The sequence below is a fragment of the Marmota monax genome, unplaced genomic scaffold (assembly GCF_021218885.2).
Source record: "Marmota monax isolate L192 unplaced genomic scaffold, Marmota_monax_Labrador192_F-V1.1 WCK01_AAM20220418_F8-fsc00005, whole genome shotgun sequence".
Taxonomy (NCBI): domain Eukaryota; kingdom Metazoa; phylum Chordata; class Mammalia; order Rodentia; family Sciuridae; genus Marmota; species Marmota monax.
The window spans coordinates 1,844,162-1,862,770 of record NW_026692254.1 but is presented as its reverse complement, the minus strand read 5'-3'; the positions used below and the strand labels follow the sequence as shown (position 1 = coordinate 1,862,770).

The following is an 18,609-nucleotide window of genomic DNA, read 5'->3' as shown; positions in this document are numbered from 1 at the left end:
AAAATGTCACAAAAGTCACACGTTCTGTAAGTTCCATTTGAAGTCCTAGAGCTGATTCTGCAGTGTTTAATGAGTAAATGAAATAGGTTGTTGGGTCCTTCTACTAATTTGTGACAGAGGCTAGCTCAGAATGGCTCTGCATCAAGCAGAATAAAAAGAGCATAATTAAAGCAAGATGGTGGCATAGGCGTTTATTGAATTCTGATTCTCGCCACAGAAATTTACATTTTGCTTGGTATTTTGAGATCTAGAGGATAAAACAAAGCTTTTCTTTATGAGAGAGCTGCTTTTCCTCATTCCTGCTTTTTTTTTTCTTTAAAAGCTGGTCAATCACTAAGCTCGTCTGAGTGATGGCAAAGTCAGAATTATGACTGCCTGATTTTACCCTTCACTGCACTTGTCAAAAAAAATTAAATTAAAGATCATGCTTATGAATATAATGCATGAACTGCTGCATGGCATTCTGAAAGATAGAATGTCCCTTCTGTCCAGTCACTCACAAAACAGCCTGTCACATGATACTTCAATATGCAGAGAAAATAATAGGGTAGAGAAAAAAACCTGCTTCTCAGGAAATACGAGGGACATTCCACAAATGGTTCATGTATTCAGAAAAATTTACTTCAATAAAAAAATTAATAATAATTCTAATACTAACATTAGAAGCTTTACACTAGCTTAGTGATTTCTAGTTTCCAAAATATTCCACCTATAATTTCATCTGACAAAAGGGATCATCAATATTTTAAAGCATAGTATCAGGCTTCTTGATTTAGCATTGCAAGGTGTGGTTTCCTGAAGACTGAACATCCCATGCATGCTTCTTGAATATGCTATGCAAAGGTAATTGTAGAACAAGAGTCAAAATGCTAGTGCTTTCTGTAAAAGTATGATGGAAATGCAACATTCATTACCAAAAGCCACTGAAAACAGTGGAGATGTATGTATGGAGACAATTGTTATTCTAAACATGCCACTAAACTTAGCAGCATAAAGTCTGACTAGTTTTTAATTGAAATATGTTTTTGCTTTAAAATATATAAGTGTGTGTATATATCTATATATACACATATCCAGACTATGTGTTACATACATATGGTTTTTTTGTATACACACACACACACACACACACACACACACACACATATATATATATAGTATGTGTGTATATTTATTTGTAGACATGTACTATCTATATCTCTCTTTATATATTTATATAACTGAATCTTGAATACATGGCTGAGCTGGTGCTTATGTAAGGGAAATCTCTAGAAACCAAAATTCTGAAGGAGTCTGAAATAAGAATTGTAAACAATGATAGAAGATAGTGTTCACTTTTAGGCATCTGCCAATCCCAGATGTCTACATTTAAGAACAGAGGCTATCAAACTTGAGCATGCATCTGAATCACATGGAGAGCTGTTACTAATATAGATTACTGGACTGCACCTGAGGTTTCTGATCCAGTTTGGGATGAATCCTAGATATTTCTAACAAATTCCCAGTGATGCTGATAATACTGATTCAAGGAAATTTTTGAGAACCACTAGATAGAGTTGGAGTGAGCCATATATATATGAGATCTAGAGGGGCCAGACCTGGGGTTATGAATACAGAGGGAATTTTCCTATGTCAACTTTAGAATTTGTTACAGAAGGATAAAAGGAAGAAAAACATCTCTATTAAGATTTCCCAGTTTTACATATATACTAAAATGGGTTTAAGAACCATTACAAAACAAAACAAAAACTCTAAGCCAAATATGTATTGAAAGTATCTCTAAATTGGTAGTATCTTTAGGCATTTCAGAAAAATCAATGTAAATAAATGAGCTCTGAAACCAACTTCAAAATGTCTTCACAGATAAAAAGTCTAAGTAAAATGACAGTTGAACAGACAATATACAAAAGGAACAACTATAAGTTTGACTTTACTATATTATTTTTAAAAATATAGATTATTTTAAAAGATACTCATATGTTAATTAAGTAAAAGAATGGCCAGGTATATTTGAAAAGGAACCAAATAAAATTTATAAACGAAGGAAGATGATAATAATGGAAGTTAAAAATTCAGTGAAGAGTTAAACATTGGATTAAATAGTGGAACAGAAAATTAGCAAATAAAATGAGAAATTTAAAACGAAATCATGAGAAATAAAAATGAGAAGAGACACAGAATGCAATGTGAGCTAAAGAGAGAGAATAGAAAGCCGTAGAGAAGCAATATTTAGTGAACTAACAAAACTAATGAAAAGACGCTCATTTCCAGATCCAGGAAGTACAGACAATACTAAGAATATAAATAAAAATAAATTCATACCACCTCATCATAGTGAAACCATGGAAAACAAAAGATAGATAAAATTGTCAAAACAGCCGGAAGGAAAAGATAACTAAAATGAAGCCACCATGGAACTGAGAGAGAACTTCTCAGCAACTACAGAATTTGTAAGGGTATGGGAAAATATCTTCCAAATGTTGCAAGAAAATTATCTTCCACTTTGAATTTTTACCTAGACATGATCCTTTAGAATGAAAATTAAAAATGAAAAATAACAACATTTTCAAGCAAATAAAGCCTGAGAGACTTTTATTAAAGGAACTCCTAGATTTAATTCTGAATCATGGAGCTATATGAAAATCATATTTTATTAAAGGTGCCAAGTTTTCTATAATGACATTCATTTATCTTTTATTTATTATTTTTGGATATACATGAAAGTAGAGTGTATTTTGACATATTATACATACATGGAGTATAATTTATTCTAATTAGGATCTCATTTTTTGGTTGTACATGAGGTGGAGTTTCACTGTAGTGTTTTCAAATATGAACAGAGGAAAGTTATGTCAGATTCATTCCACTGTCTTTCCTATTCCCATCCCCCACACCTTTCTTCATTCTCCTTTGTCTAATCCACTGAACTTTTTTTTTTTCCCCTTTGGTATCAGGGATTGAACACAGGGGCACTCAACCACTGAGCCACATCCGAGCCCTATTTTGTATTTTATTTAGAGACAGGATCGCACTGAGTTGCTTAGTGCTGGCTTTAAACTCACCATCCTCCTGTCTCAGCCTCCTGAGCTGCTGGGATTATAGGTGTGGGCCACCATGCCTGGTTTGTCCACTGAACTTCTACCTGCCCCTCACTATTGTGTGTTAGCATCTGCATATCAGAGAGAACATTTGACCTTTTGTCTTGGGGGATTGACTTATTTCACTTAGCCTGATAGTCTCCAGATCTATCCATTTACCAGCAAAAGTCATCAAGTCATTCTTTTATATGGCTAAGTAATATTTGACATTCTTTTAATTTTTTAAGAAGAAAGAAATTGGTTTAAATTGTTGAGAATTGGAAGTAATACAACTATCATTAATCAGATTTTTTTTTCAAATAATTCTGTTTATGACTTGTTGGGTTCTCAGAATTAACACTTATATCAGATGCCAAACAAGCAATCTGTGGTATAAAATTACTAATAATTTCATTATTAATATTGTACAGTGGCATGTTAAATCAAAGTGCACTGTGGTCCACAAGATTTCAGTCAAAATAATAAAAAGAAAACTCTATATAAAAGTCCACAGTATAAAAAATAGATTTAGAATTGTTATATTTGTAGTTTTGATGTTCAATAGTGTAAAAAATATTTTCTGAAGCAATAATCCTTCAATTACAGCTATAATGTTGGCAACATTTCATCCTTCAAAAAATTTGTTCTAATTTCCAGAAAGGAGAAAGGGAAGAAGATTGCAAAGGCTGTGTCATTTCTTTAAGAGAGAGAGGGAGAGAGAGAGAGAGAGAGAGAGAGAGAGAGAGAGAGAGAGAGAGAGAGAGAGATTGCTACATTAATACTGAATGTACTTGGGTAAGTTAAAGAGCCATTTGCAGCTTGTACTTTTACAAAATTCTGTAGAATGAGAAAATTTGGCCATATGGTCTCCAAATTCTACTTCTGGGTCTAAATGTAGCTATCATGATTATACATGCTAGGGAATCTAGGTGAGTTTATTTCTATGATCCTTTCTGAGAATGTGTGTTTCAAGGTAAACTGAGGCAATTAGTAGTCTCTGTGAGGGTGGAAGCAGGGGAATGGATTCCAAGGGACGAGAGAAGGAAGATGGGAAAAAGTGGTGGTGTGTTAAATGGAGGGATCTAAAGAGAAGGAGGGAGGGGGAGGGAGAGGGAGAGGGGAGAGGGGAGGGGGGAGGGGGGAGAGGGGAGGGGGGAGGGGGAGGGGGAGGGGGAGAGGGAGGGGGAGAGGGAGGGGGAGAGGGAGGGGGAGAGGGAGAGAGAAAGAACGCAAGAGAGCAGAAGCTCCATGCTAGAAATGACCAAAAACTATAAAATGGGAGGAAGATCTAGAAAGAAGGGTCATGATCCACATTAAAATGTGCCTCTCCACCCAGGGATACACTATTCCATTTGCATACTAAGTGGGAAAGAATGATTGTGGCTCTGTATTATGACAGGAAATGAAAGATAAGCAACAGTATAATGTGTGAATTCAGGCACATAGGTTATTTTGTCAAAATAGAAACACTGATAGATAAAAAGCACCCAATCTTGGAATTATCTGCCACTGCCTGTCACATCATGCTTTTCCTCCTTCCTTCCCCAGTGATTTCTACTTTTTTTTTAATTTGGCTTTGAAGCTGTTTTAGGAACAAAAGCACAATTCCCGTGTTTTTGGAGAATGACTAACGTTTACATTTCACCACGACGTGACAGTCAGAGTGTCCCTGGAAACAGATCCACAGTTATCACATGTTCATCTTAGACTTAATGACTCAGAAAGGATTCCAAGATCACATATTTGGCGGAAGGGAAGCTGTATCACTGAGTCATATTAGGATTAGCAGATAATGTTCCTCAACAAAGCCATTTATTTATGAAGTGAAAGAAGCTTTCACACATTTTTGCAAGGAGCAACTTGGACGAATCCCTTCTTAATTAAAGGCATCGCAACTGCTACCTTTTGTTACACACTTTTTGGGACTCAGTAACAACAACACACTCAAGCTCTGGAAAACAATCTTCCACATAGATCATGCACTGGATGAGAAACATTCAGTGAGTTCTTCTCTAAAGAAAAAGCAATTGTTTTGCTCCTAACTCAGTTCCTAAGCATGATCTTCAGAGACTGTCCACTAAATGACCTAATTACAGTGACACTGACACCCTGGCTCTTCTCCCCATCAGTTACTAACAAAGCTTATCATCTGGGGTCAGGCAGAGTTTCTGGCCTTCTCCATGGTACTAAGTGTTTTTTTTTTTTTTTTTAACTAAATGTTTTTAAACATTTAAGCCCATTTAATTGACCTGATTATGAGAGTACTAAGAATATTAACCAGTAACAGAATGCCAGACCTCTATGCTGGGCATTTTATGCATATTATTTCCATTCTCTACCATTAGTAGGGAATGTTCATCCCTTGCTATTTTTGCATGAAAGGGAGAGAACATCCAGTGCTATGTCTTTATGTCCTTCTTCACCTCTCCTCACTTCTAGTGAGCTCAGAAGGAACAGCCCCATCTTGTCTCTCTCAGTCCCACCTGCCTGCAGGGAAGGGATGTCCTGATTTGTTCTTTATATAATGAGCTCACCAGGGCAGACTCTGTCCAGTCAGCTGAGGACACCTACACACACTTGCTCATGAAAATAATAAAAGGTAAGACCTCTCTGGCAAGGAAGCCTATATGGGGCAGGGTGATCAGAGACTCCAGTTTAACTGCATTAGGAATAAAGCTAATATCTTGATTTTCACTTTTCTTAAAGCTTTGCCTTCTCAGTTGGTTCTGACCCAGAGGAGGGTGAGAGCAGTGTCATCATGGATCACCTGGACCCACAACACTATCCAGGATGCTGTATAGTGATGGTGTGTGCTGCTCAAAATCTCTGTTCAAGCAACAACCTGCTGCTGGGAGAGAAATAAGCTAACATCATCTGGCAGCCACACTTTAGGAATCCATTGCAGTACTGGGTTCATGCCAAGGCCATTTTCCCCCTGTGCAGCTTGCAACCAGTGACTGAGCAAGGGACAGTGGGATATTAGAGCCCAGTCATTCCTGCTTAATATGAGACTCCTTCCTCTAAGGATCAGTCCTTGTGCTGGGCCTCCCCAGACTTTCTCAGATGGCACTGCTGACTGAGGATACTCCTAATTCATCTGTCTTCCTGCTTTCTCTCCTTTTCCTTCTCCTGCTCCCTCCCTTATTCCTCTGCCTTTATTCTTCACAGGTATAATCCCCAATAAATATTTGCACTTCCCTCAAGGGCAGAATTGACTCTATCAGCAGTACTATACTCTTCATTTCACCAAAGAAATGGGGCTCCAGGCAAGAAAGTAAAAGACATAGGTATGTTCCTTTTTAGAAGTTTATGAATATGCTTAGGTTTGATCTTCACTTGAAAAAAAAATACCCTGTTCACATTTTTTAAAAGAACATTTGAATGACTTGGATGTTGTACCAGTGCTGTAAAGGGGAGCATCATTTCTTTACAAAACTGAGCAAAATTGGACCTGCCCATTCAAGTGCAAAAATATAAAGATACATTGGCTTCTACAAAATAAAAGAGAACATTAAAGACAAAACATTTTCAGCATTCACAGCTGAGGTTTGATTCTGGAAAGACTGAGTATCATTCATGAGATAAACAAATTATGCCAATAAGCCAACTGCTTATAGCACAGGTCTTCCTGTGCCAATCTTGACCTTCACCTTTACAGAGTTTCAGAACATGTAACTTGTGAGCACTTCATAATACTGAGAAAATGAAGTTTTAAAATTTGGTTTTTATGCCGGGTATGGTGGCATATGCCTATAATCTCAGTGACTTGAAAGGCTGAGGCAGGAGGATTGCAAGTTGAAGGCCAGCCTCAGCAACTTAGCAAGGCTCTAAGCAACTCAGTGAGATCCTGTCTCAAAATAAAAACCAAAAAGGGCTGGGGATTGTAGTTCAGCGGTAAAGTGCCCCTGGGTTAAAATCTTCAGTATAAAACAAAATAACAACAAACAAACCCCCCAAAACATAAAATTTGGTTTTTATCTTAACAAAAACATCCAAATCTGATTTTTCCATCCTTACATGCAAAGATAGTAAATATATAAGGAAAGAACAATAGAATTGCTCTGTAATTTTTTGAACCCTTAAGAATATCTGAACTACACAAAATTTGAAATTAAATAGAAGTTTATTTTCATGGTATAATTTTCTAAAGGAAGGAAGAACAGGACTTACCTTCACTAGAGTCTTTTGAACCTTCTGGCTTCTTTGCTTTGCTCTTCTTGTGGGGTGGAGAGAGACCTTTTGGCTCTACCCCCTCTGGAAGTACAAAGATTTCATACATTCTTATTTAAATATTTACCAGTAGGGTTCAAAATTGTGTTGAAGTTTAAAGATGTTTTCTTTTTAGTAAACCCACACACACTGAATCTTAATTGCAGATTCATCTGTCATCACAGCTGAGCTAAATTTTGGCAAGGACTCGTGATTCTCCAACCTACGTAGACTTAAACTTTAAGGTTTTTAGCTAAAACAATTTTTTTCTTTTTGTAGACACCATTAATGACTCACACACATGTTAAACTACAGACAAGTGCTTTGTTCAATTTATTTATTTTTTTCTATAAGGGAACCTTAAATCATATATATTGCTTTTCTCCAAGAGAATAAAACTTCATGGATTGACAGTGGTCATTGACCATTTCATCGGAGTCCTCAAAGTAGGGCTAGATGAAGTGCAACGCCATCTCGTGTTTGAGGGGTGAGGTGGGGCCTGAAACTCTATTGCTTCTTTGTAACAGACTTCTTTAGTAATCCAGATTCTAAACAACTTCCACATGTCCCCAATTAAACTACTGTGCTTCCCATTTCCCTCCGTGTTTTGCTAAATCTGTCCAAGGAGGCTAATAAATTAAATTCTGAAGATACTTTTAGGAACGTGTCTCCAAATTCATCTCTTCGGATGCAGTGTGCTCTGCTAAGCATTGCTTTACACGTCCAGCCCTGAGGGTTCTGCTGAGCTCTGGGCTTATGTCTTCAGCTGGGAGCTTCCTGGTTCTTTGGCTTCCTGCTACATCCAGCTCAGGGGAAGCCAGGATGTTTGCTTCCTAGAATCCTGGTAGTCTTCTCGGGATGGTTGTGTTCCTTAGTCTAAGGTTGAAGTCCCTATCAATCGGTCTTCTCCACAGGGCCCTCTCTGTCTCTTGGGTCCTCTGGCTACCCACTCCCTATTGTCCCTTCATGGCTGGGATCAGAGTGTGCTCACTCCTCTCAGCCCTGAGGATTTCCCTTCATTCAACTCCCTTCAGGCATTTCAAACTTAACGTGAGCCAGAGCCAAACACTTGGGGTCTAGAAACCTCTCCTCTACACAGTACTGCACAGCTCAGGGATGGGTGTTATGTGCTACCCACTCAGGAACTAAACCCCAAACCTGAGATGCCATCCTCAGTATTTCTCTTGCTTTACTTTTCCATTCCAAGCAATCCCAATTCCTATCAGCTCTGCTCTGAAATATATCCCAGATTTATCTGCTCTGCTCATCAGTTGTAATCACAGTCGCTCAAAACAGCAGCAGCTTTTGCTTGGGTTACAGTAATCTTCTAAATTCTAATTTATAGCCTTCTAATCTTTCTGCTTCTACTCTTTACTTCCTCTGATCTGTTTTCCACACATCAGCCAGTGTGATCTTGGAAAACAACGCAGGTCATATCGCTTGCCTGTTTAAAAATACCGTTACTTGGAATAAGATCCTAATCTAACTCTATGGCCTAGTCCTGTACTTCATTTGGGCTTCATCTACCTTCTTAGCCTTATTTCTCACTTGTTCTTTGTGTTCCTCAGTCACTGCAGAGCTAGTTCCTGCCTCAGGGTCTTTGCATCTGCTGTTGCTTCCCCCATCCACCCCTGGAACACATATATGTATATGTCTGCCCTGTATTTACTCTTTGAATCTCAGATCAAATTCAGCTCCCTAGAGAGGCCTTCCCTGACCATCTATTCTAAGGGGGCTCTCACAGGGGAGTTCTCTTCCAAACACATCAGTTATATCTGAAATTATCTTGTTCTTTTGTTTTTTTCTTTATGTTTTGCTCCCCGCCCTAGTCCCCAAGAATGTGAGTTCCATGAGACAAGGGCACTTGTCTTTCCAATTCCTCTTATATCCTTGGTGCCTAGCAGTACCATAAGAAATTTATTTTAAGTTCTATTTTATATTTGCCTCACTCAGGCCTTTCTTTAAAGTCAGTATATAATGGGGCCCATGTCTAACTTTCACTCTCTTGGCAGCTATTGCCTTTGTGCCAGGATTCCAAAATTATACTATAGAGCTATGGCAATTTGTTTTTCTTTTCCCATTTATTAAAAAAGGAACAGAACAACTTTAAAAACCCACATTTGATAGATGTGTTATTAAAAATCTTCAGTGTTATAGACTACAAAGGTTTTGGGCACTAGGCTCACTTTTTCTGTGGTTGCGAGTCAATCACATCTAAGGTCATTACTATGGCCAGGGTGAAAAATTTTGCCAATGACTACATTAGCAGCCCCCCCAAACTTCTGTCACCAGGTGTGAGATGTGTGTTGACCTTTGGAATGGGTTCAGCAAAAAAAGAAATGAGATACTTGGAACAGCTCACTGAGCACAAATACTGGCTCAAAGAGATTCATAAAATGGGCAACGCGACTTTTGCAATCTCACTGGAAGAAGACTCTAATCCTTTTGTGCCCCTGAAGTGTGTCACCTGCAACTGGGACCAACAGGACAGTTTCCAGTGTTGGAAATCCAATTCTAAACCAGGAAGTCTTAAATTCCTAATTCTTGGTTTTCCACTTGAGGGAGAATTTTTGGGGAGTGGGTGAGATTTAGAAAGACAACTGCCCACATTTTAAAATATTTAAGTGTTCTTAAATTACAACATCTTGGGGCTGGAGTTGGGGCTCAGTGGTAGAGTGCTTGCCTAGCATGCGAGAGGCACTGGGTTCGATTCTCAGCACCACATACAAATAAATAAAATAAAGGTCCATCGATAACTAAAAAAAAAAAAATTAAAAACAACTACAACATCTGTCTTTTTTTTTTTTTTGGTGGTGCTGGGGATTGGGCCTTGTGCATGCAAGGCAAGCACTCTACCAACTGAGCTGTATCCCCAGCCTGCAACATCTTGTTTTTGAAAAAAAGTTGTAGGGTTCTCCTTGGGTAGTCAGTAGATATGGATGCTTATTAATTATGAAGTTGTCCATGATGTGGATATTGTATCATTTCATGATACCCATGATTAAAGTGTTCTAAAGCATTCAAATAAAAGCCACTGATATACATGCTTCTGTGCCCAGGTTTCTACTTATGGCTCAGCAGGAAACCCCGGGGGAGCTAAAGGGTAAGTTGTTCTTGTTTCTCCTCAAAAGTATCCCCAGGCTTCCCCTTGACAGTGTGCTGTGTTTTCTAGGTTGCCTCTGTTGAAACCTGGAGCTTTGCCATGAGCATGACTTTGCCCTCTGGGGAACTCAGCTGTGCACCTGGCACTGCTGTGATTGAGTTGCCATTGGTGGTTGCTGATTTTCTATCCCTGCTGGCTCAGACTGGGGCCAATTTCAACAGTGCATGGCCATGGAAATAAAAGGACATGGGGAAATAGTTACCATGCTAAGATTAAAGATGATGATTAAAGGACATTAAAGGAATTCTGGGAATTTAAGCTAGTCTATTTTTTTTCCATTTCTCATAGGCGCTTCACCATGAAGAAAGACCTTGTCCGACACAGATATCTGAGATGTTCCTACCTCTATATATCATAAGAGTCTGGACATAGGAGAAAGAAAGCTACAAACCTGGGCCCTGGGGTCAGGCCAATCTGGATTTGTATTCTGGCTGTGTTATCTAACCAAGAACTAATCCCTCTTAAGCCTTGATAATAACATTTCCTACCTCATAATGTTGTACATATGAAATGAGTCCATGCATGACAAGTGATTGGCACAAGTGGATGCTTGATTAAAAACTGGCTGAGCAGCAGTGTGCTGAGGCTGATCTAAGCCAGCTCACACCAATTAATTGCACCATCTCTTCTGAACTCTCACGCTCATTGGCTTCATGTTGGATAGTTTGAAAAAAACAAACAAACAAACAAAAAAAAAAACCCAAACAAACGAAACATGGTAGGTGTATTCACACCACAGAAATCTGCAAACTCTTCACACAGGGTCTCCTCTACTCTATCATTTTACTAGAACACCACTGGTTTTTTGGTATTTAATTTGCTATTCACTAGCATTCAACAGCATTTGTTGGCAGGTTGATTCACTCAAGTAGTCCTTCACTTGTGTGAATTGCATTCTTAAAAATCCCTCCACCTTTTTTATTTGTATTAGAAAAGGTGATGGAGGACAGAGGAAAGGCAGCAGTTATTGGTCTTGAGACACTGATTCAGACGCTTCCTGGGGACAAACATGCTCTAGTGTGAATAAAGCCAGCCTGCCCACCAACGTCTGTCAGGGCCAGCTGGCACGCCAGGGAACCATCCAGCACACAAATCCCCCGTGATTTCAGCACTCAGATATTAGGAAATGGAGAGTAGCTCCCCAAGCCCACTCTGCCTGAGTGGCTTAGCATCCTTGGGCCTTCGAGTGTGAATTTAACAGCTGTGTTCAGCTGCAGGAGATAAGAGTCCCAGGAAATCTGGTGGGACTAAAATCAGAAATGATGATCCAATTAATGCCCTAGACCTCAAATGCTGACTCCAACCCTGTATACTCTGCATTAGCATTAATAATGATTTCCTTAAAATCACTCAGTGGTTTGGATAGGTATCTAAATCTCATTAAGAAGTCAACTCCCTTTGCCTAAAAATATGTACTTAGGGCACTTAGGCAAATGACCCATGGCAAGATAAGGTTCTTATATTGGCTGAACAAAAGGGCTATACCCCCACAGACAACACTTTCAAGGACACTTTGTAGAAGCAAGATAAATGAGAATAGCAGAGATTAACATTCAATTTGTGGAAGTTAATCCACAGCAGGGTGGCCATTTAAAACCTTTTCTCAACAAAGTATTTTTTGAGAAAATATTGTTCTTTAAAAAATAAGACATTCTACATGGGTCTAGAAATTGAAATTTTAGTAGAAAATTTGTCTTGGGCTTTATGTTTTTTAAAAAGCAAGCAGAATCCTTGTAATAAATCTGATCCTCTCAGAAGGAAACACTGAGGCAAGGGTTTGAGTAGTTAATTTGAGACATTATTCCAGGAAGCACCAGAAAGGTGAGATAGGAAAAAGAAGACAGCTGATACCAAGTGTGTTAATGAGTAAATCGCACTGTGGGCATCCAGGGCTCAAATCTCCTAGAGACCTCTGAATGATGGCATGAAATCATGACGTCCAATACCACAGCCCACTAGTCACATATCATGGATGAGAGTTGAAAGGTAGCTAGTCTGAATTGCAATGTGAATGTAAGATACACACCAATGTCTAAAAATTAGCAATGTCAAAGATTTACTTTTGAAAAAGGTAAAATATGTAATTAATCTAATTTCTATATTGATTATGTCAAAATGACATTATTTGGGATGTTATACAAAATATTTTTAAAACTGATTTCATTTCATTTTATTTCTTTAACGTGACCATGAGAAAATCTAAAATTGTACATGAAGCTCAGATCTGAGGCTCACGGTTTATTTGCACTGGGTGGTAATGGAATATAACTTGCCTCTGATGTAGCCTACAGGAATGGTGGGTGATTAACCAGTTCTTGTTCAGCACTGATTGGAGTGCTAGTCCAGAGAAATTAACTCCTTGGTACCTTGCGTTTGCCTTCATGACCACAGCAAAGTCTTTAGCCAGGAGGCAATAGAATTCTTTAGAAAGCTAATATCATAAAACAATAATGAATGCTGAGGGGACATAGGTAGGGCACCAACAGATGCTACCACCCTCTTCATTCCTGCTTCTGACTTTCAGATCCTCCCACAACTTCTCATGCCTTCTTGATCCATTGCTTTTGGGGAGATCAAGAGGACCTTTCAAAAATAAGACATGTCTGGACTGGGGAAGATAGAAACTATGATCATTGTTCCAATGAACTTTCATGAAGAAAGGGAACTGATGTTATTTCCCCTGGAAGACAGTCAGTGGTCAGGGAAGAGAGAGAAATTTAACTGAATAAGCAGGAGGCCCATTTTAACCAAATGGAATCTATTGCATCAGAATTTGAAGAGCCTCCTATTAACAGAGCTGCTCAAATTGAGATTGTCAGTCATTTGTAGGGGGTTATGGCAACAAATAGGGGGTAACACAAAATTAGAACCGCCAAGACATCTATTTTTTGAAATTTTGAAACCTGGCCCAATTTCATGGCGAGAGCAGTGCAGTTGCTGAAATGGAGAGCATGGGAATCTTAAACATAGAATTAAGTGCTATACCTTTCCAATATCTGTTAGAAATGAGAGACAGAGAGAAAAAAAGAAAGCAAGAATGTATCGAATCGTTACTGTGGCCCAAGCACTATGAGGAACATTTGAGGTATGTTACCTCATTTAATCCCTTAAAAGAAGCAATCTGGTGAGAAGCATAAAATGAAGTTTATAGAAAAAGACACTTGCTGAAGGTCAATAAGTGGTGTAGCTAGAATTGAATACAGGGCTATTGATCTATGAATTCATTGTATTCATTAGTAAGGACATATTAAGTGTCTACCTTAGGCAAGAACACATGCTTTTATCTACTAGATTTCCCTCATTGACACTTAAGGAGTTGGCGTGCATCTTAATTTCAGATAATGAGAACAACATGCCATATATAGAAACTATATTTTCCGAAGATGGCCACAGCAACATTTTAGGTTTTTACCTGCTCTGAAGAACCACTCACCATCAAGAGATTAAACCTATATTTCTATCCTGAAGCTGGGAGGACTATTCCAGAGAGTATAGTTTAGCGGAAGTGATTCAATGAGACTTGTGACCCTGGATCTTAGGAAGGGTAAAGCTTCTCCCTGGCTCTCTCACCTTTTCAAGAGAAGTGACACTGGCCATCATGCTGTCAGGAAGTCCAGGCCACATAAAGAGGCCATGTACAAGTATTTCAGAAAAATTTTCCAACTTAAGTTTCAGCTGATAGGTAGAAACAGTTGCCAGCCAGGTAAGTAAATGAGTGAATTTTCAGATGATTCCAGCCTCCAGCTCTGGAGACTCTTGTGAGCCCCAGACTTCGTGGAACAGGATGATTGGGTTATCTCTGCTATGTTGTCTGAATTCCTCATGCACAAAATATATGAGCATAAGTGGTTGTTCTAAGCACCGAGTTTTGGGGGTGATTTATTATACAACGCTATAATAAACTATAACATCATGTTAAGCATAGTTTTTGCCTTAAGAGTTAGTGCAACTACTTCCTTATTTTACAACATTGAGCATGCATGTCTATTTTTATTAAGCTGATTTTGTCTTTCTTTGAAAAAATATAGGGTATAAATAAAGAAAAACCCATCTCAAATAATAAAATTGTAAGTTCAATACCTGAATCTTCTTTCATTTCAACATCCTCTTCCTCATTGGTATCATCTATTAAAAGTAGGAGAAGATAAAGAGAGAGTCATATAAGAGCTAAAAATCCCAGAATGTTCCACTTTGACTAATAAAATATATTTTTTTAAAAAAGAGCTCGGTAAAAAGACACTCGTTTTTGTTGCATATCATTGTGTTGAGTTACAAAGTGAACACATTTAAGGCACTATTTAATATCCAGGGTTTACATTTATGTTTTATAAAATTATTACATATTTGTAATAAGTTGTAATATTCAGAAATTCATTTTACTTACACAAATTATGCATGGCCACCTAAATCATTTTAATTCTCCAGAATTGTGAATTATGGACTTTAAATTTCACATTGTCTATGTTTATTAAAGGCTTGCACCCTTATCTCAAGTATCAGAGCAAAACAGACATCAACATTTGGTTGAATGTTAAACACAGACACATGTTAAATCCCTGTATGGCACCAGGAAAACACTGCTCTGCTACACTTGTAGATCCAAACATTTATGCTTTCAAGTGCCCTAGTGGTTGAACCATTCCCATGTAAGTCCCCTCATCTTCCAGTGTGACCCTTTTAAGTGGGGGTAGGATGTGTGATTCCTCTGCGTTGTAGATGACACGTGCTCTTTTGAACTTAGGGCATACTACCACATCTTACCTTGAATGCCCTCCATATCCAGCACCAGTCTAACATCTATAACCCCACAATTCCTGTACTGAAATCCTAACCCCCAAGGATATGGCATTAGGAAGTGAGTCCTTAGGAGTTGGTTTGCCCTGTTCTCTCAAGGTACCTGTCTTAGTCCCTTTTTTGATGCTACAACAAAATGCTTAAAGCTGGGTTCTTTATGAATAACAGGGATTTATTTAGCTCACAGTTTTATAGGCTAAAAGTATATCTCTTCATCCTCCAGTAAAGGCCTCTGGCTGCATCATAACATGGCAGAGGGCATCCTTGTGGAAGCTCATGCAAGAGCAGTGCATGTGGAAGACCTCATGTGGTGAGAGTAACATAAAAAGAATGGGGAGGGACCAGGGTCTCTCTCCTATAACAAGCCAATCTCATGAAAGCTAACCAAGTCCTAAGAGAACTACATTACTCCCTCCCTATGGTAGTGCCTCCATGATCTAATTATCCAAGTCCCCATCACCTCTATACCATTACACTCTTCCTAGGGTGGTGCCTCCATGATCTAATTATCCAAGTCCCCATCACCTCTATACCATTACACTGGGACCAAGCTTCCAGCACACAGACCTTTAGAAGACAAAATGTACCCAAATCTTAGCATTCTCCTGTGTTGAGGCTTAGCTTCCTAAGCCTGCCTTACTCTTGCTGGGAATGCCCTTCTCCACTTTTATTCACCCGCATCCTTCAAGGTCAAGCTTAAAGTCTCTGATGGAATTAAGCAGAGTTTGTACTTGGAAACAGACAAGACACAGATAAATCAGAGAAGAAGTCTACAAAGCTTTCTACAGCATCTGTTTAATCCAAATCTGAATGAATAGTGTTCTTTTTGTTTTGCCTTATTTTTATTGCCTTCTGAGTATGAATGTTAAGGATATTTGGGCTTAGGTCTGCATATTGTTCTCAAACTACCCATTCACTTGGCATGCAATCTTGGAGAAATTACCTAATTTTCCTGATATCAGGTTCATCATCTGTGAAGTGGGATAATAACAATGCCTTCTACTTAGAGTTGCTATAAGGACTAAATGAGGTAATGTCATGTAAAACACTAGGACAGTTATTTAAACATTATTAAGCACTTAAAATTAGCTATAATAACTATAAACCCCATGGTCTACTTCTTGGTTAATATATCTGTCTTCCACATGCTCTTCTCTAGATCATAAGTTCTATGGAGATAGAGAACACGCCTTATAAATATAAGTCCTTGGTATCTAATGTCATTCATTTTATTTATAATTTTTACTGAATGGTCCAATCATGTATAGCTGTGCAATCTTGGGCAAATAGCATACAATAGTATACACCTCAGTTTCTTCATCTGAAAAATAGGGATGATAGAAGTACTGACTTCTTAGAGTTGCTGACATGTGTAAAGTGCTTACACAGAATGAGCATTCAGTAGATGCTGATTATTGCCATTATGGTGTCATTATTACTATTTTTGATATTTAATCACTTATTGGGCTCTACTGTGTGTAAGAACTGTGCTGGGCCTTGAAAATACAGGTTAATAATCCCTACCCTCATAAAGTGGGTGGTAAAGAAAAGTAAAACAATAGTCAGAACTGGAAGAAACAGATGAAACAGAGTCTCTGATGGAGAAAAGCAGACGTTCTATTGGGAAACAGACAAGAAGCAGTTAAAACAGAGACAAAAATCTATAAAGGCTTTTCCAGAAGAGGTGAGGTTTCATCTGTGTCTTAATGATTGAGGTCAAGTTAGCTAGAAGAAAAGAAAGGCTGCAGTATATGCCCAGAAAATGTAGGTCCCCTGTCTACGTCCCCTTGTTCCTTGATACTTTAGTGCATAACAGCCTGACTTCCAGCCTCCTGCTCCTGGGTCTTCTGCTTGAGAGCTTCCTCTGGTTGCTAGAGCCCACTCAAGAAATATTAGGGAAATGAATACCCTGCAGGGCTCAGCATTCACAAATGAATGACAGGATTTGCATATCAGTACCCCAGCTCCTTTGCTTCTCAAGTTCATTGAAAAACATCCCAAGCTTGTTCCATACTATCTCCCTTAACTCCCTTCTCCCCATTGGACTTGAGCCCCAGATGTGCAGTGGTAATTGGTTTGTGATGTAAACTATTGCTCTCATTTCCTTCCTGGTCCCACTTCCACATTCCCCTACTGGTGTTTCCTGAGATTCCCTTTGAAATAAAATACTTCCATTTGAATCCTTGTTTCAGAATTTTCTTCTTGGGACCCTCAAATCAAGACAGGGTTATCACACTCAAGCATAAAAGAAAACATTTGTCCAAAGGCCTGGATGTGGACAGTCAAGATGCTTTGAAGGAAATACAACTAGCTCTGAATGGCTAAAGAGAGGGATTGTATGAGAAAGTACAGCTGAAGTGATAGTTTCTGACTAAGGATTGGCATTTCTGAATGCCAATCCTTCTATACCAGGTATGATGATTAATTTTATGAGCACTATAAGGTGCTCACACAGTATTTTGGTGTGTGGTTGAGGTTGTTTCTGGAGGAGATTAACATTAAATAGGTAGACAGAATAATGCGGATTGCCTTCCCAAAGTTGGCAAGCATCAAACAATCAGATGAAGACCTGGATAGAACATAAAGTAAAAGGAAACCCTCAAGCTAGACTGCTTTCATTCTTCTATGTCTGTTTTTTCCTGACCCTGGAATCAAATCGAAACATTGGCTCTTTCTGGGTCTCAAGCCTATAAGGATTCAGAATAGAAGTACCTCTTTGGCTCTACTGGTTCTTAGACCTTTGGATTCAGAATGGAGCTACACCCTTAGTTCTCCTGGGTCTCCACCTTGCAGACTGAAGATCATGAGACTTGTGAGACTCCATAATCCTAGAGTCGTTCTTTATAATACATATCTCCAATATACACATTATGTATGTATCATACACCATATATACATATATGTAAATATGTATTATGTGTACAGATGTACACATGTCTAAATATATATATATATATATATATATATATATACACAGATGTACACATATGTCTAAATATATATATATATATATATACACACAGATGTACACGTCTCTCTCTCTCTCTCTCTCTCTCTCTCTCTATATATATATATATATATATATATATATACATATATCTTATTGGTCCTGTTTTCTACTTTTCTGGAAATTACTGATTCACACACACCCAGTTAAAGGATATAAACTTTATTCTGAAAATTAGAATGATTAATCAACTTTAGGAAGTGAAGAGTAACACCATGCTTTGAAAGATTTTTTTTTTCATGAGAGGAATTTACTAAGAAATTATAAAATACATACCCAATATTTTGGTATTATTTGTATTAAAATCAAGCAGAAAATACTTTTGGTCTGGAAAGCACCTAATGTGCCATTACATATTA

General features: G+C 38.2%; 1 protein-coding gene across 5 annotated transcripts in view; it reads right to left on the bottom strand.

Moving 5' to 3' along the window:
• The window catches only part of Macrod2 (mono-ADP ribosylhydrolase 2), a 2,042,921-nt gene that overhangs the window by 187,981 nt on the left and 1,836,331 nt on the right, over positions 1-18,609 (bottom strand). For all 5 annotated transcript variants that reach the window (XM_046434337.2, XM_046434346.2, XM_046434363.2 and 2 more), the window contains 2 exons: positions 14,530-14,574; positions 7,248-7,331 (listed from right to left, as the gene is read on the bottom strand). In XM_046434337.2, the coding sequence (XP_046290293.1) occupies positions 7,248-7,331; positions 14,530-14,574 (129 nt within the window). The remainder of the gene's footprint in view (positions 1-7,247; positions 7,332-14,529; positions 14,575-18,609) is intronic.